The sequence below is a fragment of the Drosophila sulfurigaster genome, chromosome 2R (genome assembly GCF_023558435.1).
Source record: "Drosophila sulfurigaster albostrigata strain 15112-1811.04 chromosome 2R, ASM2355843v2, whole genome shotgun sequence".
Classification (NCBI taxonomy): Eukaryota; Metazoa; Arthropoda; class Insecta; order Diptera; family Drosophilidae; genus Drosophila; species Drosophila sulfurigaster.
In genome coordinates this window covers 27,364,275-27,389,436 of record NC_084882.1, presented here as the reverse complement: position 1 = coordinate 27,389,436, position 25,162 = coordinate 27,364,275, and the positions used below count along the sequence as shown (strand labels likewise).

The 25,162-nt window shown below is 40.3% G+C and overlaps 1 protein-coding gene across 1 annotated transcript; it reads right to left on the bottom strand.

Moving 5' to 3' along the window:
• On the bottom strand, positions 1-22,588 carry LOC133837259 (putative epidermal cell surface receptor). The gene is given in 10 exon segments (XM_062267945.1): positions 1-233; positions 428-1,453; positions 1,793-2,295; positions 2,297-2,864; positions 3,288-3,524; positions 3,591-4,268; positions 4,442-4,694; positions 8,558-9,891; positions 20,230-20,742; positions 22,429-22,588. Coding segments are annotated over 9 exon segments (5,241 nt in total). The 5' UTR covers positions 20,639-20,742; positions 22,429-22,588.
• Positions 22,589-25,162: the final 2,574 nt, after the last annotated feature.

Here is a 25,162-nt window from a genome sequence, read left to right as displayed (position 1 = left end):
CTAACTCATTGTCTCCTGTTGTATCTCCACTTTATACGAGGGATTGTCGTAGGCCGCATCGCTTTTACGCGGTGGTGTGATGGATGCCGTCTGATGCACACGCCTTCTGGTGATGATGAGCAGCAAGGCCAGCGTGGACATTATCGCCAAGGCGGCAATCACAGACACAACCACAAGGGGACCATAATAATCGCCAACTGGTTGCTCAGAGACGCCAGCGGTGAGGAGTTTTCCTAGCATAAAAAAGCAGAGATTAGCATAGATAGAAATTAAATTTATTAAGGATTGAAAAGAGGTATTCTTGGTATCTTGGTATTACCCAGATTCTTGAAACTTATGTAAATCCTTTCAAGAAAACGCAAGACTTGAAATGGCAACAATTCAACGTAAGGAATGAAGCTATAAAAATCAAATCTAATCAACTTACCCGTCTTGCCTGGCGTCGCTGGACCACCTGGTTTGGTAATGAAGTTAACCACATTGCTCTTCTTGGTATTGCCATTGGTCAGATACATCTCCAGCCACAGACGATACTTGGTGCCCGGTTTCAGATCCATAATCAACGTGCCCGTTGTGCTGTCTCGCTTGGCCACCTTAAATACGCTCGAATCCTCCTTGCCCAAATCGCTCTGATAGATGGCACGATAGATGTGCACAAACTTATCCTCTGGATATGGCACACCATTCCAGGAGATCTCCACACTCTGTGACTTCACCTTGGTGACATTCACGTTCACATCGAAGCCATAGACATCAACCTTGGGCGCTGTGCGCACCTTGATCATGTGTCCAGCGCGCAGCTCAGCGCCATGACCCGCAAATGGAATGTAATACAAGCCAATCTCGTAGCCCGTATCCGGTTGCAGATTCTGTATGGTGTAGCTGGTGAGTGTGCGATGTATCAATGGCGAAGACGAGTAAATCATGCCCGTGAGTTCCTTGTAACGCAATTGGACGCCATCCACATATTCCATTTGCTCATCGCTCAGCTTCTTCCAGGTGAGTTGCAGCCACGAGGCATTTGTCTCAATGACATTCAACTCAGGATCATCGACAGTCTTGAATATGTCCTGGAAATCGGGTCTGTAATCCGAGATCTGTGGTGGCGGCGTAATTGTGCGTTCCGCTGGCATCTTGACTGTGTAAATGCTGCTCGTTGCCTGCGAGTTGAGATCCCGCAGCAGCAGCGTCACCTTGACTTTGTACAACGTATTCGCTTCCAGATTGGACAAGTCGAATTCCATTTGTGAGGTGGCAATCAGATCTTCGGGTGGAGCAAAAGTTTGCAGCTCCCAGGTGCGTGTATCATTGCTGGGTTTGTTGGTATAATGCAGCTCGACGCGTCCATGAAGATTAACATAGACCATGGGCACGGTGAAGACCATGCGAATGGTGTGCGGATCGATGGCGTCCAAGCTGTGCACCTCGATGTCCGACTGCAGATTGTTCAAGCCTGTGAAAGGAGGAAATTAACATAAATTGAGTTATACTTGAAACATATTCTTAGAGGAAGTTTTAGTTGAAGCTATTTCTAAAAAGCGCAAACAATGATAGGTGCATGTGCATGAATGTGTGTGTGTATAGGTGTGGGTAGGTTGCTGTGGCTGTGTTGGTGGTGTGTATAAATTGTTGTGGTCACAGTTAGTACAGTAAAAACCCTGTCGTTGTGTGTATATTTCAGTATATCAGTGTCCACACGGCATGAGCGAAAAAAAACTGAGATTGAGATAGAGAGAGAAGTTGAAAGTGTTTCTCTAAGCTAAGATACGAAGGTTTTGAGTGAGATCTGAACCTGCTTGCTGCTGGGTTGGTCGCTTCTCCGCGCCCTGGCTATGATGCAGGCTATGCTCGCTGGCTTGCGTGGAGAGCCCCGAGCTGGTGCTGGAGCTGGGTATAATGGTTGCCTGTTGCTGCGGAGTTTCACGCTGCGGTGGCTGCTGTAGTTGCTGCAGTTGCTGCAGTTGCTGTTGGTGTTGCAGTTGTTGTTGCTGTTGTAGTTGCTGTTGCTGCTGTGAATGATGCAGTGGTGGTGGCACGCCCAGTCCAGGTATCAATGGATAACTCTCGTAGGTCACCGGCTGACCATCAACTATAGCAATGCCATGTGGAGGCGGCGGCGGTGGCACGCCACTGTGCACAATGGGCACATAGTGCGGTGGTCCAGGTCTCTGCTGTTGCTGCTGCTGTTGTTGCTGCGGTCCCGCTGATGCTCCAGCTGGCACGCTTTGTTGTAAGTGCTGCAGTATTTGTTCGATTCTCACATGCGGTGGTAGATTGTGATTCTCTTTTTTGGCCAGCTGCCTGCGACGCTGGATGTCCAGGATGTCCCGGGTGCTCGGCACCCAGTATGTTGAACAAATCGGATTGACTAGTGGGCGCTGGTGGCGGTTTGCCTTGTGGAATGCCATTGGGATTGATGTCGTAAGGTTCGTAGGGATTGTAAGCATCGTAGGCCGGCTTAACGGGATTGTAGAAGCCATAGGGTCCGAGATGTTGCTGATTTTGCTGCTGCTGCTGATAGTCGTTGTAGTGGCCGCCCAGCTGCAGTGGCACAAATCCACCGCCTGGTGGCAATGGTGGACCATTGTTGACATCATCCTCTTGCTGATCCTCATGTACATCATACTTGATGTCATTCTGTTGCTGTTGCTGTTGTTGGTGTTGCTGCTGTACCTTCTTGTGCGGCTTCTCGTGTTTGTCAAAGAGTCCAGGACTCGATTTGGGCGGCTTGCCGTCCAGCGTGGGATAAAAGGCGCCCAACGTGGGCTTCTTCTCATAGTCAAGTTCCAAAGGTTTGCTAGTAGAAGTTGTTGTTGTTGTTGTCATGCTTGTTGCTGTCGCTGTCGAAGTTGTTGCTGTTGTTTCTGATAGCGGTTGCATGTTGAATGGTTTTTTTTTTGATTATTTACAATGCATAGCGTGAATTATTGTTTTAGATGAGCGTTTGAAAATAAATAAATAATAAAGCAAAATAAAATCAGGGTCATAAAATATGTATAAAAACAAAAGTGAGAGTCACAAGTGAGAGAGAGAAAGAGAGAGAGAGAGAAAAAAAGAGAAAGATAGAGAGTAGGCAAGTTAAGTAGAAAAAGCTACAAAATTTACAAAGTATGAAATCAAAAACGCTTTGAAAACATGCGAGAAATGCGAACGAATTGAATGAATGAATGCACTCATCAATGGAGTGAGTTTTCGAATAGATTTTGCCAATGATTATGCATTCAAATGAAACGCTGACTTGATCATGCAGCAGTGAAATAAGGAATGCTGGAAGTTAAGTCACTCACCATTGGGTTGTGGAGCAATTGGATACGGTTGTCGGGGATCATCGATGGGGTGAGCTTGCAGATCGGGAGTAAGTGAAACGCAGTCCCAATGCTTGCAGCAATCATCCTGTGGCATGTTGACCAAACGCGCCTGTTCCAAGGGGCAGGGCAGATCGGAAGGTGGCAGCGCCAAGACTGGCGGACAAGTGGGACGACACTCGACCTTGCCGCTCTCGCAGTAACAATGCTGCTCGCAACCTGAAGGAAAGAGAGGAACTTATCAGTAAGTATTACTCTATCATACAGAATATAACAATTACTTACCCGTTAAATTGACAGGTATTTGTTGCCAGTTGTCGAACTGCATGCCTTGATAGGTGCAGGTACCGTTGTCCACACAGCGCATGCTCTCCGGACAGCAATGTGGGGCCACTGGCTTAAAGTCTGCTGGCACCGGTTCCCAGCGTATGCAATGCGGATTGAGCACATCGAGGCCAAAGGTGGAGGGACACTCGACCTTGGCACAATGCACGCCCTGGTCATTGCAGATGCACAACTGATCGCAGCCATCGCGGAACTGCTGTCCCAGCTCATACTGTTCGCCCTTGAATTCGCAGCTGGGCGTGGCACCGCCTGCATCACGTGCCTGCTGGTCGAGGCCATAGCTGCGCTCCTGTTCACGTTCCTGTTCCTGCTCCTGATCCTGTTCCTCGCCAATGCTGTTGGGCCCAGCCTGCAGCAGTGGGGCAAGTGGCGGCTGCTGTTCGTGATCATCAAGCGTGACATCGCAGAGTTCCAGCTGGCAGCAGACATCCTTGGGATCCTTGACATACACACACTTGTCGGCACGCGTGTGATTGCGTTCGGGACAACGTGGCCGACAGTTCATGATGCCGCCTTCGTCGCAGTGGCAAATCTGCTCGCAGCCAATCTCTTTGCGTTCGCGGAACTTGTAGACGCCGCCTTGATAGTGGCAATCATTGCGTGGCTTGGGCGTGCTCTCTGAGCAGTGGCAAATGTATGTACAAATGAGTGAGTTTGTGATTTGTGTGATGATTATGGAATGCACAGAAAACACATGAGATTAAAGCATGTACCAAAGACTACAAACAAATGTGGACAACTACGACATTGAGTGGCTAAGCTAGCTAAAAAGAAATGCAACTTTCTCTCACCTTCGTTCTGCTCAACAGCTGTCTGGTTAATGTCCGACGCGGTCACAATTGGCGCCAGCATCGGTGGCTCATCGCATTCCATCGTCCTACAGCATTCGTCCTCCTCCACGATGCGCTCGTGGCAATGGGGATTAGCCATAGTGCGTTGACTGCCTCGTGGATAGGTGGCACCTTTGCAACGTGGCTCACAGATCCATTCGCCGCGGTTGCAGGTGCAACGCTCATCGCAATCCCGTTCCATGCTCTCGCCGTGCTAAATGGAAAGACATTTAATTAACAAGTTAAAAGTTGTCGTCTACTTTATAATTATAATCCAATGAATGAGTAAGCGCTTACGTAAAGCTGAGGTTGGAAGCGTGAAACAATTGTTAAACTGTGTGACATGTGTATAAATTTAGTTTGTGTGACTAAATCGTTTGACAAATGGAATCTCAAATTCTAAGAAACTGCGCTGCGAAAATTAATGGCAAAATAAGGAGAGAACTTTTAGAGTTGTGATGGAGGTTGAAACTGAGAAGTTGTCAGAATATTTAAGTATTTTTTTTCTTTACTTAATCTGACTGTTTATAAAATAAATCATAGTTCCAAATAACTGATGAGATTCTTTAGGAAAGGAAACAGCTTTGACGGTTGCAGAAACAAGTAATGCCAAAAAGTAGGGAACTTTGAACTAAGCAAATAAAGTTGACTATAAGAAATATTTGAGCAATTTTGACTTTACTCAAACCTGCTCTCATTCAACCCTGCTCTCTATCTTATTATTTCTTCCATTAATTAACTCAACACACACACAAAAAAAAGTGCACTTCTAATATTGTAGCACAGGTTGAAAGTGAGAACTTGTCTAAATAGTTAAACTATTTTTTTTCTTGCTTTTTTTACTCTTTTTCACTCGTTTATTATTCTTTCCGTTTATTAACTCGACTCGTTTTTATTCACCTTCGGCATAACTGCAAATAACTGAGGAAATTCTAAATACCTTTTTCCGAAAGTATTTTCTTTACCTCATTTTTCAAGTGTACTTCCACACTTTCGTACATAAACTAAATGATAAATTTGTAGCATTAATTGGGCAGAAACGAGTGCCACTTTATATTATTGTTAGAGAGCTTTCCCTTGTGTGTGTGAGTGTGTGTTTGTGCGACTCGGCAATAATCATTGCCTTAGAATTGTGACCCAATTGACAAGTAATGACAATAAATTCGGTTTGTGCTCGTTTTTTAGTGTTTGCAAATGGCATTTGCTACCAAATGGCAAAATGTTTTTACGATGTGAAAGGCGTGCCAAGTGATGTCTCTGCACAAATTGCGTCAATTTGCACAGACAAACTCATCAATCATTTGATCGTTTTGCTGTAGAAAATTGGCAAACATTTCCTGCTCCGAATCGTTGAAGTTGGAGTAGAAGTCGAAGTCTGACTGCATCAATAGCCAAATATGTCATGAGTGCTGCTTAAACTGGCTTATGAACGTCCCACACTGCGATTGTGATTATTAACGCACTGAGATTCAAATCAAGTTCGTCGCTTAAGTCTTTTGTTTTCCCATTCTAGTCTTTTGTTCTTTTTAATTTTTAATTAAAAGTTTCGCGTAGGCCATGAATGTACTCTCAGAACATTTAATATGCATGTTAAATGATTACGCTTGCAAAGTGAGCTCATACGTGAGATTTTTCACGCCCTTTTCCATATTTATTTTTAATGAACCACTCGCTGGGGTGTTTATTCCCAGCGCCGCTGTTAAAATATTTCTTGGGAACTCTAAACTCAAAAGCCCTAAAGTCCATAAAGCTTCGACTATGACCACTATAAAATCTGACGCCAGAGTAAGCACTCAAAGTGGCACACTAAACTATATTATATATAAAAGAGCTGGTTCAGCAAAGTGTGTTGAATATTTGCAGGCACTGTAAAATGTATTTGTGGCATGCGGCTTGGCATGTTGCACGTGTCCGTTGTGCCGATCAATCGGTATTTATAAAAAAAAAATAATATATATATATACAAGCATGGGGGAGCGCGCTGCACGAACAAAAACAAAAGCAAAAACAACAACAGCTATTCATTAAAAGTGAAAGCAAAAATTATTTCATATCGAGACGAAGCGTGCCGCAAGCCCGATTATGAAAAGTACAACGAAAACAATGTTAAGCATTTAATAAAAAAAAGCTATATAAGAAAAGGAGTAAAAAACTATAATAACTAAATTGAATTATCAGCGCATTGTACAATGCTCTAAATAAGCGTATGAATGACCAACAAAAAATATATTCAAATTCAACTAATATCTAACAAAATATATCAAAATAATGTGGCAAACTTTTGACTAATATCTTCTCAGTCTTGTGCCCTTTTGCTTCACTCTCAATGATGCCCAAATAACAGTCAATTAAAAATGTATTAAGCGCATAAAGCTGTAGGAATTAATTTTGTGGAGATTTATCTAACTTCATTAGCGGCTCTTACAAATGGCATTACACATGCAGCAGACCCCAAAATAAATTGTTTAGAGTAGCGGCAACAGAAAACCCAAGTGGCCATTTAATTAAAACAAAATCAACACCGAAGGCAGCCACTCAAAGCAATCGCTGGCAGCAACAGCAGCAGTAACAGCAACAGCTAATGCAACTGCAACAAGAGAAACAACAACAAAATGGAAAAAAACAGCCAACTGAATGGGTTGGTCAGTAGTGGCAGCCCAAAGGCGTTGCTGTGGCTGCTTGGACTGTGCTTGGACTGCAGCTCCATTGGCGAGTAATGTACGTGACTCGCCACAATGTGGCTTAGCTTATGGCACGGGTGCAATGTCTGATGAACACGTCACACTCGAGCAGACAAACAGACAGACAGACAGAGAGGCGTGTAGCAATTTATGGAAATTAGACGCTGACGTTAATTAGATGATAGATAAAAAAATAAGGCATAAAGCCCATTGCGTTGATTCTAACAGTGGCTGTGGCGAAGACAGTCAAAGAGATTGACACATTTTGCTAGAGATTGAGGCTGGGCCGAAGCGGAGATTAAGCGACTGCAATGGCAGCAATAATGGCAAACAAACGCGTCAGCGACAACATCAATCACGGCCCAGCAAATTGCTGGCATTTTTAAGGCGCGCAAATATTTGCATAATTGCTGCTTGCCCAAGCAACAACAATCAACCGCGAATAAGAAGTGAAAAACACAGACAACCAGGGAAATGTGCACCAAAAATATTTTTTGGCGTGCAAAAAGCAGCTGCGACAAAACTGCCTGTTGACCGGTTTCTTTTCGTTATTTTTCGTTTTCGTTTTATGAGTGGCCCGAAACTTGTTGGCCATTATGCAATCAAGTGACGACAAGCCAAATTGCAGTTGCGTGCCATGCCAGGAAGTGCAACAAGAGTCTGCCCCCAAAACGGGGGCGGTTATGTGCAAAAAGAGTGTGCAAATAAAATCAACTGGGGGAGGCGACAACTCAAGGTGGGTTTTGGGTGTGATTACTTGATGTGTTGGAGACGAGATTGCTGAGATTTCGTTTTAAGTAGAGTTTGTAGTGCTTTTTATACCCGATATCCATAGAGTTGAAGTATATTATAACTTTGAGCCGGCAGGAAATGTATGTAAGAGGCAGAAGGAGGAATCTTCGATCCCATACAGTATACATATATGTACATATATTCTTGATCAGCCGAGACGATATAGCCATGTCCGTCTAACCATTTGTCTGTCTGTATTTCTGTCCCTATAAACACCTAGATCTCAGAGACTATAAAAGATATATCTACATTGGTACACACAATAAAAAAACTATATTCTTTATGATTCCTGAAAATGTTCAGTTCGATTGTATTGAATTGTAGAAGTTATTTAGGAAATACTTTTGTATAAGCAAAAACGCCTACTGACTACGGCTTTTAAGTTGCCTTCCCTGACAATCTGGTATACTTCGATCTCTATAGTATATTTTGAATAAAGTACTATATAAATATACCAAATATAGGCTTTGGTATGTTATAAAATTAATACCGCACTGTTTTGCAATTCAAAATTGTAAACAGGTATCTCACAGTCGAGCCCAGTTGATTGAAGCTTTCTTACTTGTTTTTTTTCTCCAACTTTATTCCTAGTATTTATACGCACCTTGTAGCTCTTGTTGTCCGCCAAACATTCACGCTGCATTGTATCCCCGCTGGCTGTAATTTCCACAATTTTCGGCACTTCCGTTTCGGGTTGCGCTGTCGTCGTAGACGTTGTAGTTGTCGTTGTCGCTGCTGTGGTTGTTGTAATTATCTCAGTGCGTTCATCGTCCATGCTGACATCGCTGAGATCCATTAGCGCCTGATGATGCAGGCTAGCATTGTGACGGAAGAGTAACTCCGCGTCCTCATCGCTGTTGCCCGCTGAGCGACCCTCACCGGCAAAGGCAACAAATGGCGAATCGGTTGCAGCAGCCTCTGTTGTTGTGGTTGTTGCTGCTGTGGTTGTTGTTGTTGTGCTGGAGCTGGAACTAAAGTTGAGTTCGTCCTCGATTGGGTGCAGCACATGCTGTCCTTCAACAATGTTAATCACTTCGCTCTGCGGCAACACTGTGGTGGCCTCTGCCTTTGACTCCAGCTCTGTGGCAATCTCAGTTGCTGTTTCGGTTTGTGGCTGCATTTCGGGCTCATTCATATGCATGGCGCGTGCTCGCGATGTTGTTGTTGTCGTCGTCGTCGATGTCGTCTCAGTAACTGACTGCGGGGTTGCCTTATTCTCCTGGCTGACAATAATGCCAGCACTCGCTTCGGTTGTTGTTGTTGTCGCTGCTGCAGCTGCAGCTGGTTCGCCCTCCTCGGTGCTGCTCGACAGCATTTGATAATCTTCATGCTCGGCCAGGCGATCATGATTCTCGGACAGTATATGCACATGATAGGGATCTTCTGACTCACTTGTTGCTGTCGCTGTTGCAGTTGTTGTCGTTGCTGGTGCCTCTGTCGTTGTCGTCGTCGTTGACGATGTTGTTGTTGTTATTGCTGCCAACTTGTTGCCATCACTTTCATTCTCATTGGCATTGGACTCATTCTCCTCACTGTTGCTGGCCGTTATGAGCGTTGCCGGATGTCGAAAATTATTCAAATCTTTGGCATCATCATCGCTCTCATTGGAAATTTGATTCAACAACTCCTGCTCGCCCTCCAACTGCTTTTGCTCCTCGCGTTGCTGCTCGGTGGTCGCATCGCCGCCCACATTCTCAGCGTGCTCATCGCGCAGCGGAATGTGCTGAATGTGCGTCTGATCTGCCTCCGTGTGATGAAAGATTGCGGGCTCTTCGGAAGCTGCGTTCTCAACACGTGGTGTTGTTGTCGGCTCAGTGGAGGTAATCGGCTCAATACTTGTCGAACGCACTGTTGTTTCCTCCTGCAGTTGAAGGCTGCCAACGATGCTGCTGCGGACGCTGCTGCTGTCAATGGCTGAGGCTGGCAGTGTTGTAATTTCTGTGAGAAAATAAGATATAAATCAAATTATTGAAGATGTGTGAAAATAACAACTTAAAAGGAATATAAATGCCAGTATGAAGCAAACTAACTAAGATTTAAATTCAAGAATGAAAATGTTGTTTTAAGTTTATAATATTGATACATAATTAGAAGAAGAATGTAAATACAAGTATGAAGTAAACTAACTAATCAAAATTCCATAATGAAAATTTACTTTTACTCTTCTAATATAACAAAGAATATAATCTAATAAAATTTGAAATTTTCTAATGACAATCTACTCTTAAGTACTGAAGTAAGCTAAACAGACTATTAAAAATAATTTGCCTGCAGCAAAGATACAATTTCTTACTAAAGGCACTACAAAAAGGGTCCTCAACAAAGTGTGCAATTATTTTTTGTTGCTTCAGCTGCTTCGTGTTCCCCCCTTTGCAAGCTATATCCGCTTCCGTTTGTGCTCTTATTATTACGCATCAATACTTATGAATATTCAACACAAGCGTGTGTGTGTAGAAGATTCTTGATATCCATTTATTAATTTGCAATCAATTAACACCACACCTACAGTTAGAATTCTTTTGACTCGGGGTAAACAAACTTTAAGCCTATTTTCCTCAGTTCGTCTATTCGTCTATTCTCTTAAGCTGGCCCACATTTACGGTACACAAGAATCTTTTGCGCAATTCTAGCGGAAACCGTTGTGAAAAAGCGCAAAACGCAAAAGAAAAGATAAACTATTCGTATTGGAAATATCTCACGCGTCCCATCATCATCGCCATCATCATCATTGGCAGCATCGTTTGCAGCACACTACACGTAATTTTCAGTTCTTGAGTTTTTTTTTTGGCTGTACACCGCAGAAAACACCTCAGGCGCAGCAGCAGCCAAGGCAGCATCAGTTCTTGAGAATCAGCCAAGGTATTCATTAAGCTGCGACTTCAACTGCGTCGCTGGCTGAATCATCCGCCATTCTTGGAAGCACATAGAAGCTGGACAATTGAAGGGATGGCGCGACGGGTTGGAAGACGAAAAAATATATCAGACAGCCGCATCTTTTCTGATATTGTTTTCGTCTTGAGATTCGTCTTCGGGTCTTTTCGGGGCTGTGCTTTAACGCGCTTATGAAAGAACCGAAGAAGGCAGCTAAGTTGTTATTCTTCTTCGCTCTTATATAATTACATTTGTTTTCGGGCATAGTTACGGGGCTCAAAAGAGCAAAAGCTCATGTCATAAATAAATGATGACTTTAGTGGACGTTCTTCAACATGGCAACAACAATGAGACACTTGACTTACTATTGGTACAGTGGGTCTCAAAAGATATCAAACTTGGAAGAACTCTCTAATTCATGCACTTGAAGACAAACAGAAGCTAAGAAGACATTAAGTCACTAATTACAGCAATTAGTGTCTGTGTAATTAGGATTAGTAAACAAATCAATTAACTGCTTTTCTCCCTCTCTGTATGTAATTGCTTAAGCAAATAGATTCCCACGTGAAAACAGCTGAGAGTAGATAAATTTTTGGTTCTTAAGATTGTGTCTTCTACTCTGACATAAGTTATTTGAAACTTGATTCGCTGGTCTGTAAGATTCAGCTTTAAAAAAGACTGCTTTAATCTGCTTAATCTATTAATATTCATTAGAACTTGACACAATATGCTTGAAGGTTTCTACGTTTAATTGCGTTAATTGCTTGATACTATTGTATTTATTGTTATTCTTATATAATTGATTATTTGTCCAATTCATTTATGGTAAAAAACTGGTTTCTAGGTGAACAATCTTTTTCCCCACAGCACATTAATCTTGTCTAGCATTAAATTCAGTGAGAATGAGTGTTTCGCAAAATAAGAAATATAATTTCAGACTGCAAAGCTCTTTGCAATTCACATTTAATTCCTGTAAAATGCTTTAAGTGCAGTTGCAAATATATTAACTCTACTTGGTTAAGTCGACCATTTAATTTCATATATAGATCCATAGTCTGCCAACTGATTCATGATGGCGCAAAAAAGCAAAACGAAAAAAAAAGAAAAGAAAAGGGAAAGAGGGAAACGCAAGAAAAACACCCGCAAGACAACTCTTGACGGGCGCTGCAAATGTTGCCCCATGGGGGCGAGTCGAGTGCCAGACGACGCAGACGACAACGAAGAAGATGGAGTCGGAGTTGAAGTTGCAGTCTGGAGAGCTATGGGTTCGAGTGCGCCTAGGCATAGGGACTGACATGCATGCGTGGTAATAAGCATAAAGGCGGCACCGATCTCGTCCCCGCCAGGTCGCTGTTGTTGAGACTCAAGAGAGAGAGAGAGAAAAATAAAAAAAAAGAGTAAGACAGACAGACAGACGACAACGTTGTGGTCCGCATGCAATGGACGCCAATTTAGCGCTAAAAAATACTTGCATAGAAGAGAAAAGCAGAACTCCTGCACAGTTCGTTAGCCCAGAGCCAGACGACGACGTCGACGTCGACGTCGACGACGACGATGGCTCGTAAAAGACGCGACTCTTTCAGCTCTATCAAAAGTGAGTCTGTGTTTGTGTGTGTGTGTTTTATGCTTAAGTTGCAGTCGTTGCTTTTATTGTTGCTCTTACTGAGACTGAGAGTGCAGAGTGGGAAAAGGGATGAGGGAGGAGGTCAGAACTTGTGCTAGGGTTACTGACTTGAACCTTGAATTTCAGTTCGTTATGCTGCCTGCAGCAGTTGTTTTTTGCTGCAGTTTGCTGTTGCCTATTGTCACGGTTTGCCGTTTATAATAGTTGCTGCAGTGCATCGTTCTTTTGCCAGCAGCTCTCCTTTTGTTTTGTCCATTTGTGCGCGCTGCACAATTTGTCTTTTACTGTCATTGATTTTCATTTTTCACTCGCCACTCGTTAAACCAGCAGTATTTTCTTTAGTATATTTTTGTTGTTGTATATACCAATATACCAAATGCTTTGTTGTTGCGCTTTTGGTGGTCGTCTTTCCCCCGTTTTGTTTTGTTGTCTTTTTCTGTGGCCGTTATGCAAGTTCGTTTTTTTATTCCAATTGTTGCATACTCGAACAAAAGACTCAGGCAACGAACTTGACTCGTTCTGTCGGCCCATGTCAAAATGGCTTTTCTTCAGTCTTGTTTATGACGTGCATAGCTAAGCTGGTTCAGTCAGCCGCCGCTTGATTATGATATATGACAATGCTTCCTTATATCTGCATAACTATTATATGTATTACGCCCACAACAAAAAGCGGCAACAAAAAACTAACTCAAACACCAACATGGCAGCAACTACTTGAAAAGGGAATAGCAATGGCAAAAGAGCACAAGTTATGCAGAAATGCAAAAGCGTTGCCGGTAGTTGAAACTCATTTGCGGTTTTTTCAATTCGCCGCACGTTTTGCGGCTCCTCTAAGCAAACAGACGGCAAATCGAATGCAATGGAGTTGGTCAGGGGTCTCCTTCTTCCTCTCCTCTGCCACATACAAATGATGTGCTTAGAATTGACAAGACGTTGGCAGTAACACAACCGGATGTCTTGCTCAGAAGGCAAACAAGACAGGCAGCCACAGTAGTTGACCGCTAAACGGAACTCTGCCTATTTGAATATTTCAAGTACCCAATTAAAATTGACTTTATTTGAAATGAAACTGTAAATCCTAAATGGATTTTTAACTTTGATTTGCTACGAATTTTTTTGTTGGCGATTACTTAAGCCAAGTCCTCAGACAAAGGAAAGCAAAGCAGCTTTTGCTTTGCTGTGTCAACAATGTCAACGCAGCCAACCGGAAGCGCTTCACACACTTCCCACTTGCTAATCATAATGAGCACTTCATAATGACCATTAACATCAGTCCACTCACCGTGCAGCGCTTCGATGTGGGCCTGGCAATACAAAGTGTCAACAAAATGGGAGACCGACAGTCAAAATATAAATTTACATTTGCTTGGATTTTTGTGGTTTTTGTTTTGGTTAATGTAACGGTCATGCGTCTAAGCATTTGTGTATTTGTATTTGTATTTGTGTGTGTGTCACGTATCCCACAAACTCACAACCGAAACACCACAAAAATCAGTTGATTTGCCTACTTGAGTTGTTGTTGTTGTTGATCCGGTTTCGAGTTTGATTTGTACAAAACTTCAAAATGTAAAAAAAAAATTATAAACAAATCCGTATGGTTATTACGCAATTGGTGACGCGTCGCATACATTTGGAAAGCTGAACAGAGTTTTTTTATTTTGATTTTTGGACATACGAATATCCAAGTGAGTTTCGAGTATATTCATATTTTTGGCAGCGTGTTAATGGAACTTTATAATTAATGCCAAAAGTTTGGCTACTCTGTTCATTATCCACACATATCTATGTTTTATTATTATTATGATTTGCTCATGAAAATTGCGTTGTCGACATCGAGGATGAGCGAAAGGGAAATGCTCATGAGGATGACAATGCAGGTTGTTATTGTTGTTATTGTTTTTTGTGTAGTATGTTAATTTGTGAAACCGAGTGTTAAAACTGCTTTTCAAATGGGAGTGAAGGTTGTTTGTTGTGCGAACACAGATTTGCAGATAATAATCATTATCTAGTGTGACGATGATACGATTACAGACAGATACGAACATTTTGAAAGTAAATTTGACATAATAAACAGATTAAGTGGATTGAGCTTGAAGCGAAATTCAAAATTGATTTATTTGTATTGCAAATTTTATAAGTAATCATATTAAAAAGAGAAACATTTACAGTAACATCGCAATTGAGGTCATTTATATTTGATATTCCCTAAGAGTCACAGTTACTAAAGACCAAGATTGATAGTACTTACTAACTGCTGCTTTGGCATTTTATCTGCCTTTCTATCTCGCTGCCAGCTAATGACTAGAAATGTGGCTAGCAGACTGAAAGAAATGTCTAGCGATAGGCAAACAGACATTAGAAAAGACCCCACAATAGCAACAATAACAACAACGGGCAAGAAGTTAAGGAAATACAGACAGGCAGTTTGACTAGCTGGTTAGCTATAAAACAAAACAATTTTCCACTATAAAAGGCAGCGTGTAAAGCAGCATTTGACCTTTTCAAGTGCTCAACTTTGAAAGTTCATGTGCCCGAGCGGGCTAATGAAAAATGCAGCTTCAACATTGGAATGCGAGCAGAGGGGAGGCGAGGGCGGGCACGGGGAGAGACAGCACATCTAATGCTAAAGCAAGAAAACAAAACACGTTTCAGCGCGTGTCATCGTCCATCGAGGAGGCCAAGACAAAGACCCCAGCATCAGCATCAACAACAGCAGCAACAACAGCGGCAAAAAAATATTATACTTATGTATATGCCTAAACAGAAATGCCACTTAACTCTATACAATTGATAGCTGTACTTGTTGTATGTAGCTGTTGTAAGTATCTAAGCTGTAGCTGTGTATCTGCGTATTTTGTATCTCAATGCAATGACACCACGCTTTTCATTTTGCGGCCTGGCCAAGTGAATGCTCCACAAGTTTTGCCTGCGGCCGCCGGCCATGAAATCGACTTGCAATTGCTTTTTCGAATTGGAGCTGCAAGTGTTTCACACATATTTGTATCTGTGATTGTCGGTGGTTGTCGTTGCTACTAACTGCGTTAGTGTGTCGGCCTGAAGGTCAATTGAATGGCTGGCACAAGCCAGCTAAATGAGATTACTAACATGGCACACACAACAATTACAAGTTGTATTTACTACGCTCAATCAACGCGACGGTCACAAGAAGTTGCTCAAATTGGAAGCTGGAATACAGAAATTATAAATAAGTAGTAGCATAGCTAAATGAATTATCTAATCATAATAAATAATTATTAGCATAATAATAGCATACTTCTTCTGCTTATGTAAACTAGTTTATATTCTATTTTGCTCTAACTTTATATAATTTCCAACGCTTTATTCAAATTATTATGCATGCAAGTCAGACCACTTTTTTTTTTTGCTTTGCTTCTTTTCCTCTTTGTTTCTTTCTCTCAAGTATTTACTTCCTGGCAGTGTTCTGTACACCGTTCAATGACACAGTTAATTACCCAAACACCCCAGTAACACATACACAGAAACACACTCTTTATACACACACACACATACACAGCATAGTTGTAATTAAATTGCATTAATTAGAGTCGACTTTTTGCGCCACATTTTTCCCAACGCAAAGAAAATTACTAAATGGAGCTAAAAGAGTTTGACTTGAAGATATATTCATTCTATATATTTTATAACTTATATAATTTCCCAGAAAAATAAAATTACTAAATGGAGCTAAAAGAGTACGACTTTTAGATACCCATGTCAATTAAACTATATATTGTACAATTTATATATTTATAGCGTATTCAAAACAGTAGAAAAAAAGAAATTACTAAATGGAGTTCGACTTGATGATACCCATAGTAATAATTCTATAAAAGGTACAATTTACTTATTATAATATATTTATAGCGTATTGAAAACGCACATGAATGCAAATGTTTGATTGCAAGTTAATTAGTATTAAATCGCTAGTTAAGCAAAAACTAGACATAATTATCTTGACTATTTTATTGAACTGTATTCACTGGCGAATGTTTGTTGGACTTGCGCCCCTGACACAAATACCAGAGAAGCTCGTTACCCGGCCAGGTTTTCACTTGGCATTTGTTAGCAATTGATGTCATCGGGGTTTGAAGACAAGCCAACCAGTTGTTCTATTGCGCGATGCAGGCAATACATTTTTTACGAAACAGAGAAAGCAGACAGTTGCATTTTTGTTTTTTTAGGGGGATGGGAAGCAAAACACCAAAGTTCAAAGACCAGAGTTTTATGGATGGACTCGTGTAATTTTGACACTTAAGTTCGAAAATCCATGCAGTCACATTTTATGGGCGAAATGTTAATTGTTAACTGCAAAGAGCTGTCTACACTTTCACGCGTCCATTTGAGCCGCAGGCTGTGTAAGCGAGCTCGCACCATCAAGTGTCAATGTACATACATAGGGGATTTTTAGCAACAACAAACAAGCTGCAATTAACAGCATTTTGTTGTTGCTCCCCACTCACAACAATTTTTCACTGATTTTTTGTTGTGACTCTATTTTTTTTGTTTCTTGCTGTTGTTGAAAAGTTTTTAAGCTACTTTTACTTATCGGTTCATTATAACGGACGCTCAATTTTGCCAGCTAATCGTGCATGAACCCCAAGCGAAAGGTAAACCAGACGAAAATGACAACAACAATCACATATGTACTTATATATTTTTATGTTATTTATATTCGCACGCATTGCCACACTTAGCATAAGAAATACTTTTCATTTTTCGTATGTTTCTCACACAACTTTATCCTTGAAAACAAATATAGAAGAAAACAGAAACAAAAAGAAAAAAACAAATGACTTAGGGCACAAACTTGTTTGCCTGCCTTTTTCTGTTGAATTTCTAAAAGCAAGATGAAGCAGCAAATAAATATAAACAACCGAGAAACGAAAGACTTGAACAACAAACTTGAGGACATTTATAAGTTACTTTTGTGTGTGAGAAAAAATATTGAATTTTATTTGATGTCGGTACAGTTTAGTTTCTGTTATTTTTTTATTTTTTTGGTAATTGTTGATTTCACAGAGGTCAAAATACAATTTCCGTTCAATCTTCACGACATCGTGCAGCAAATATGCAAATTTCCAAGTGCGTTGATTGGAAATAACAACAACAATAACAGCAGCAGCAACAATCAACATAATAACAACAAATCATTGAATGCAATCTTTTGTCTACCCGCGATTTTAATTTATAAAATTTACAGGCTTTCCTTGAAAGAAAGTGACCAAAAGCAAGCCACCAAAAAACAAAAAAAAACAAAAGATGATGATGAGCTCTGGCCGGTAATTGAGGTCGTTACTTGCCTTTATCGTTCGGTTTTTGTTTCTGTTATTAAATTTAATATTTCGTGATGTGTATTATTGTGCAAGCAAACGCCATTGGGCAAAAATATATATGCTTAATATATAATATATATATATGAAAAAATATAATAGACTTTTGGCAAACCATGGTGAAGTGCAGGCCCTGAATTGCATTTGAGCCACTTAATTGGATTTGTCAGTGCCTTCATATTACTTAACCACGACAAGGCCATCAATTAGCGCTCCATTTGCAGTTGTTTTGGCCAAAAAATTGACTCAACACAAAATTAGCATAAATGATTTATGCACTCAACTCACATCTCTGGCAATTTTCCAGCTCATTAGCATGCTGCAATTTGTGTGCACTTGGCTTTGGCTACGAAACCCTAATTTGCAGCTCTCAATACATGTATTTAGCTCAGTTAGAAAACATAATTTGCTCAAGAGATAAAATAGTAATTTTCAACTTTTTGCTATTTTATAATTGCTTTTTATTTCTCGAAAGAACTGCATTTGCAAAAATATTAAGACTAGAAACTAATTACAGCAATATTTCTATCGAGTGGCAAGCAATTAAACTCATTTCAACTCTAGTTAATGGCAACGATCTGGTTTTTGTAGCGCGCTCTTGGGTCAACTTTAAAGGCTAATAAAAATACGACAAGTTGCTTTGAATTCCACCTATTTTTCTATGTATATATTTTATGCACATTTCTACACTAAAGTTCGTTTTGTGACAGTTTAATGAATTACACAAACGATAACCGGCTGTTTCAATAGACAAGCAAACTAGTTTTGCAACTGTGAATAATTATAATATTTATGGCTCATTTGGATTGCATTCAAGGCAGCATTATGCCCACTTAATATTTAGTTAATCAATTGACCTAGGACAGACAGCTCCTCGAGTCTTTATAACTTTGTTTTTTTCTTCAAGTATTGTCTCATTAATTAACGCTCTTGCATGGGGGTTGAGATTTCAAATCGGCATTTAGGAGTTGCTTCAAAATTGCGTGAGTGTTTGTTGTTTTGCGTGGGTGTTTTGGCATCTGGATGATTTATGGATATTTTTTTTTACACTGCCATCGAAGTTCAAGTTAATTTACTACATGACTATTTAATTGGCAATTGGCCCAGGCAACAACATCAAGAGAAGTGGCACCCAAATCTAACAAATTACTTTAGCAAACATTTCTGACACAAATTTAAAAGGTGTAACGGCGTTGTCTACACCAAATCACGTAGGTGAGAGAAAAAATGATTCATCCGCATATTTCAAGCTTTGCACAACCGCAAAAATCCCAAATATTTTCTACAATATTCTGTAGGGTTTGATAATCTGTCTGCTTGACGACCAAACCCAGTTCGTTTTCTCAGTCTTTTGTGCTTTTAGTGCAGCTAACGATCGGTGTGGCCCCGTTTAATCGCATCATCAAGCGAGTGTTTTGAGGTAAAAGAGCACACAAATTATAATGATGTTTCAAACAATAAACAACGTGACACGTTTGATGTGCAACTGACATTAAACCGAAAATTACAACAAGCTAATTATAATAAGAAAAGACAAAAAAAAACAAGTTACTACAAAGTCCACAGAGAATAAGGCAAGACAATTAAACTGTTAACCCAATTAAAAATAGTTGATTGACTTAGATTTTCGATCAGTGACTGGAATAAAGGCCTTTCACTACAAGCCATGAAATTAGATCAAATCTAAACAAAAAAAACACCAAAGAAGAAGTACAAGTTGCTCCACTTGACTTCAATAAGAATATTTAAATAAAATCGAAAGGCAACTTTCAAGTTGCAAAAACGAAAAAAATGAAAAAACTGGTAACTGGTTGACTCTTTCGAACCGCAATAAATTGAATAATATTAACACACAAAAAAATATATTATGAATGGGGCTCATAATGCGTAAGGTACAGTTTTGTTGCATGCTTCACTTGATAGAGAGAGAATGAGACTTTCATCATTTCACTTTGAAGCGCCGCATAATTAACGAAATAATTCAACAGGAAACTAATAAGAAATGCCAAACACACAGAGAAGTTCTCTGTGTATGATTAATCTAAAGAAAATGATGCAAACGAAAATATAAGAAAAATTTCTTTTACGTACGCTCCATTTAAGCGAAAAGAGTAATAATTATAGGGAAAAATGTTTTACGGATCGAACCGTAAAAGGGCGGTGGCGATAGAGATTTCGATGTCGGCACACGACCGAAGAGTTGAATGAATCTGAACTGGGGCTGTAGCTGGTGCGGCGTTAATTGGTAACTCAAAGAACGATATTTGATTATGGTCGAAGAGAGCTGACAGAGTGCCCGAGAGATGGAGAGAGAGAGAGAGATTAAAGTGTCTGGAAAGCTTTCAAGACGCGGCCTAGGCGACGTCTAACGTATCTATAATTTTCGTGCTTCGGCTCTGGTATTTTTTTTTGCTTTTTTTTTTAACTCACCAGCTTCGCTTGTGTTCAATCTGCTGGGCTCCAAAGTCGTTGAACTATCCAACATGTTGGCAGCCGCAGTCGAAGTCAAAGTCGAAGTCGATTCGCTGCTTTGTTCTACGCCAATTGTTGTTGCTGCTGCCTGTGTTGTTGTTGTCGGTACTGATGTTGTTGTGGTTGTTGTTGTTGTTGTGGAAGAATCAGCAGCAGCAGCAGCAGCAACGGTCTCGGTTGTTGTATCCAACGCTGGCATCGTGGTGCTGGGAATGACTGCAGCATCATCCTCGCCTGCAGGCGCAGACGCCGCGCGCTCAATTTGAATGCCAAGCAGCAATAATCCGCAGAGACTTGCCACAAAGAGTCTCCTCCGCAAGATCGACGCCGAATCGCTCGGAGCTCTTTTTTTCCTACACGCTTGCATTTTGAAGTTTTTCTTTAATGTTGTTTCTTTATTTTATATTTTTTTTGGTAAGTTTCTCTCTCACAACTTATGCACTTGTTGGTAATTTGAAAATAATCGAACAACTATAACAAAAAAAATTAAGTTAAGCCAAGATTTATTATAGATTTTGTAACCACATTATTATCTAACTCAAACACTTTGGTGTTCATAAATTACGTGTTTCCTTTCGTTTCGTTTCGTTAATATTTCAATTTAAACGCGCTTTTGTTAAATGTCGTTGATTTGATTTTTTTGCACGATTTGTGATTGTTTTCTTTTTTCTTTTTTGCTTTTTTGTTGCTGTTTTGTTTGACATTTGCTCGCATTTGGAGTGTGTGATTTTGTGTACTTTCGTAGCGGTTATTTGTCATTTACTATTTGGTAATCCCTAAATGTTGTCATTTCCGTTGAAAGTTTTTGGTTAAAGCAATCGTGTGTTGAATTGTTGTTCAAATACGCTCGAAAATGTGTTTCAATAATGGAAAATTTATGCGGAGATTTTCTCCCAGCGGACAAGTTCGTTTCCTCAGTCTTTTGTTTGCCTGTCAAATAAAACCCAAAAAGAAAAAAACAAAACTAGAAACCACTTATCTGTGTCAAGGCTCAAATTTTATTACACTATTTAACATGCAAACACTAAAAATTTAAATGTTGCCAAAAAAACATTTCTTTAGGAGTTTGGCGACAAGTTCGTTTCTTAAGTCTTTTGTTTGTTTGCCAAATTCTAACTCAAATTAAAACGCCAGACGGCCTTCATTTGCACACATTAGCTGGTGTACATATATTTTTGTATTTTAAGTGAACTCAAATAAAATGTTAGCATTGCTCAACTCTTTTCCTCTTCAGCGAACTATTTCGTGGCATTCTTTGCTTGGCCCTAAAACAGCAACAACAAAAAGCCAGAGTTAAGTGGGAAAGAAATATGCAAGAAACTCAAAGCGCATGCAATTCGCAAATAATGCAATAGTACGAACAACAAACAACAGCAACAAGAAACACCTTAGATCCAAATTACAGCGGCATAAATATATATTTGAACCGGTTCCGAGGTTGCACTCGGAAAAACTAACAACTACAGCAACAACAACAGCAACAACAACAACTTGAAGCGGCTCTGTGGCATTATTTGCGGCAACTTTGGCCGACTGCGACTAACTAGAAAACCACAAATGCTATTGAAGCTGTTTGCAGTTGCAGTTGTGGTTGCTCTTGTTGTTGTTGTTGGCCAAGTTTCGGCATGCATATTATCTCGATAATTAGTTAGCCGGTTCATCTGTCACAACAATGCCGACAGAACTGTCACAGTTCGCACACTTCAATCGGCACTGTTTCTAATCAAATTAAGTATTATAATCTGCTATGGTTTATGGTTTATTAACTAGTTTATTTTCTTGCACGAAATGATGTCATTGTAAAAGTTGCTATTTTTCAGTTTAAATGTTTGACATTTCACTCTCACTCCTTTTATGTAGAAATGGCAGCGGCAAAAAAAGCAAACAAAACACACAAAAGAAAACATACGCGCAGAAAGAGAGCGAACGAGAGAGAGTACGAAAGGGAGAAGGCTGAAAACTTGTTTGTTTTTTTCTTTAGTTTTGGTATTTTTAATGGAATTTTTCCTTTTTATTTTTTTTTCGTTATTTCGATGCCTTGTTTCACTTAAGAGATATCTCTCAGAAGAAAATCAATCTCGAGCTTTGCATAAATCCAATACACTATTCACTAAAGACACACATACACACACATTCACAGTTGGTTGAAGGTATTACGTTTTGCACTTAACCGATGCGCAAAGGTTTCCACAAAGTTGGCCAAGCGCACGGGCCACGTTTCTAGAGAAGTGTCTGATTTGAACGACTGCGATTTTGCGCTTTGAGGTTTTGTCTAGCAACCGCTCCGGCTGAAGCACATCCACCAACTGAGCAGGCAACGCAGCGACCGCAACTAGACTCTGAGCAAAGTTGACGACGATCTTTCGTCGTAATTGCAAACTCACCACAGCTCACCGCCACCGGCCACGTCGTTGCCTCGGCCAAGACTTTAATCACGAGACGAGACCCCAGCGACAGCGATGGTAACTGGTTTGCAGTCAAAGCAGAGCTGTGTTTCGATTTCAGTTTCGACTGTGTTGAGTTTCGTCTAGAGCCCCGCAACAGCTGAGCAATTCCGAGTGCCGCAACAGGTGAGAGAGCGTTGGGCTTGACATAATCGTTGGAGTCGTGCTCTCGCATGCCTCAGGTGAGTAGACGTCTATGTCTATGTGTGTGTGTGTGTATTTGTGTGGGTGTGTTGCTGCTGCTGCTGCCAGAAGTCGTTGGGTTTTTGAAATTCATCAAAAAGGAAGGCTGTTGCCTATGGAAATTTGGCAAGGCAACGACTTTTTGACAAGTCAACTCAACGAACTTCTTTGAACTGGCCAATGAAAGACTCAATCACAATCACAATCCCAATCCCACAATCACACACACTCCAGGTCTTAATGAAAAGACCAGCTGACAGTCATTACGCCCACAGCTATCAATTTCTTTAGTGTGATTTACAATTGAACCTCAACGAATGACTTTGGGAATAAATATGAAAATAATTTGTTGTTCTCCATTTATGACGACTGCACCTCAAATAAAAAAATATCGAAATTCTTGTGGATGCAATTTTTGAAATGCCATCAAGGCAAGAAGATGAAGACGCACCCAGAAACCGTCAACACACATCAATGGCACTCGATTATAATATCTTGGCTAATCTGGCTGATACGTCAAAGAAATTGTGACTCAATGAATACAAAAGACGTCAAAATTCATAAGACCTCAAGACGCGAAACTTGCCCCCACAAATATCACTCAAATGTGCAGCTCTGTCTGTTATTTGTTCGAGTTATTTGTTGTAACCGATTTTCTTACTTTGCTTATTGCTTATTTGTTGCTCGTTGCTGCACGTTGTGGTTGCAAATTTTAAATGCAAAAAATGCAGAAATGCGCTTTTGGCGTATTGCACAAACTTCTTTTTTTTTTTTGGCCAAGTGTGCGCCACAATGGCTTTGGTGGCAACCATTTCCATTTCCATTGTTCCATTGCTCTATGTGGTTTCTCGCATTTGTTTTTGCTCTTTCAGTGTTTTTCTCTGTTTCTTCAAGCTTATCTGTGTGTTTCAGGCTGCTGTGTAGAACAGTAACAATAACAACGTTGCACTCATTTTTTGAATGGAGCAACAAGCTGCTTGCAGAGATAAAATATGTGTTCACGAAAAAGAAACACTCGAAGGTCCCTTTTCAAAAAACAAAAAAAAACGACTCAGCTATGAGTCATGCTTTAGAAACAGACATGTTTTGAATGTGAAATAATTTGGGGAATAATTTCAAAGTTTTCTATATTTAACAAATGATATTGCTATGCTTTCGTAATCAATTACTCAGACACACAAAAAACACTATCAACAAATAAATTAAAACAAGAGCAAAGATGTTGTTTAATGCTTAAACATGCAATATTTAAATATATTTTTCTTGTTCGCTACAAACAAATTTGATTTATGCTTTGTCTTTGCCTTTCGAAAAACAAATGACTTAGACAACGAACTCTTTAGGAGTTGTCAGAAAAAAACAATACAAAACAACAATAAATATGAACTTGTCTTTTGAATACACATCAGCCAGCTAAAGATTCACACCTCAAATCATTTGCAAGGCCAAAAAGAGCTCGTAACCCTTTTGAATCATTTGAATATTCGTTTCGAGCATTCTGAAGAAATGCCGTCGAAGCTTTATGCAGAACGTTGCCATGCCATGATGTCATATTGACTTTTGGTTTATGAACATTTACGAGTATGGATCATAAGCGTCTTTTATTTTTGGGTTTTTTACTCTTTGGGTTAACAATTTTATCAGCGTCCGTGTCGTGCGGCCTTTTTGAACGCATTTTATTTGTGACTAAATGCTCACATATATGCAGCAGAGTATGCGTATGTGTATACACACGTATATGTGTATTATATATCTATATGTATTTACAAGTTGTCTGCAACCGGTGTGGCTGTCTGCTTCAGCTTCAGCTTCGGCTTTTGTTTGTTTTATATAGGAGCAAATACTTATACATGCGATACGGCTGCATTTAACAGCCCGCTGTGTGACTGTGTGTGTGTTTGTGCTGTGTTGTGTGTGTATACATATTACATATACATACATATGTCTGAGACTTGCATTTGTTTTCGACTGCGTTGCTTTACTTTTACTTTCATATGCAACTGGTTGCTGCCGTTGAAGCAGGAACCAGCAACAGCCACAGCAACAACAACAGCAACAACAACAGCACCAACAACATTGTATAAGTTGGGTGTCTGTCGCTGAGTTGCAGTCTCCAAGTCACGGGCTAAAAAACGAAATTGTTTATAAAGTGATTGTCAATCATTTTTGGTGGCATGTCGCTTAACCGCTTTGACAACACCAAAAACAACATAAACGGCAGCTGCTACATAAAACGCTGCTTGAACCACGTTTGGCTTTGCTCA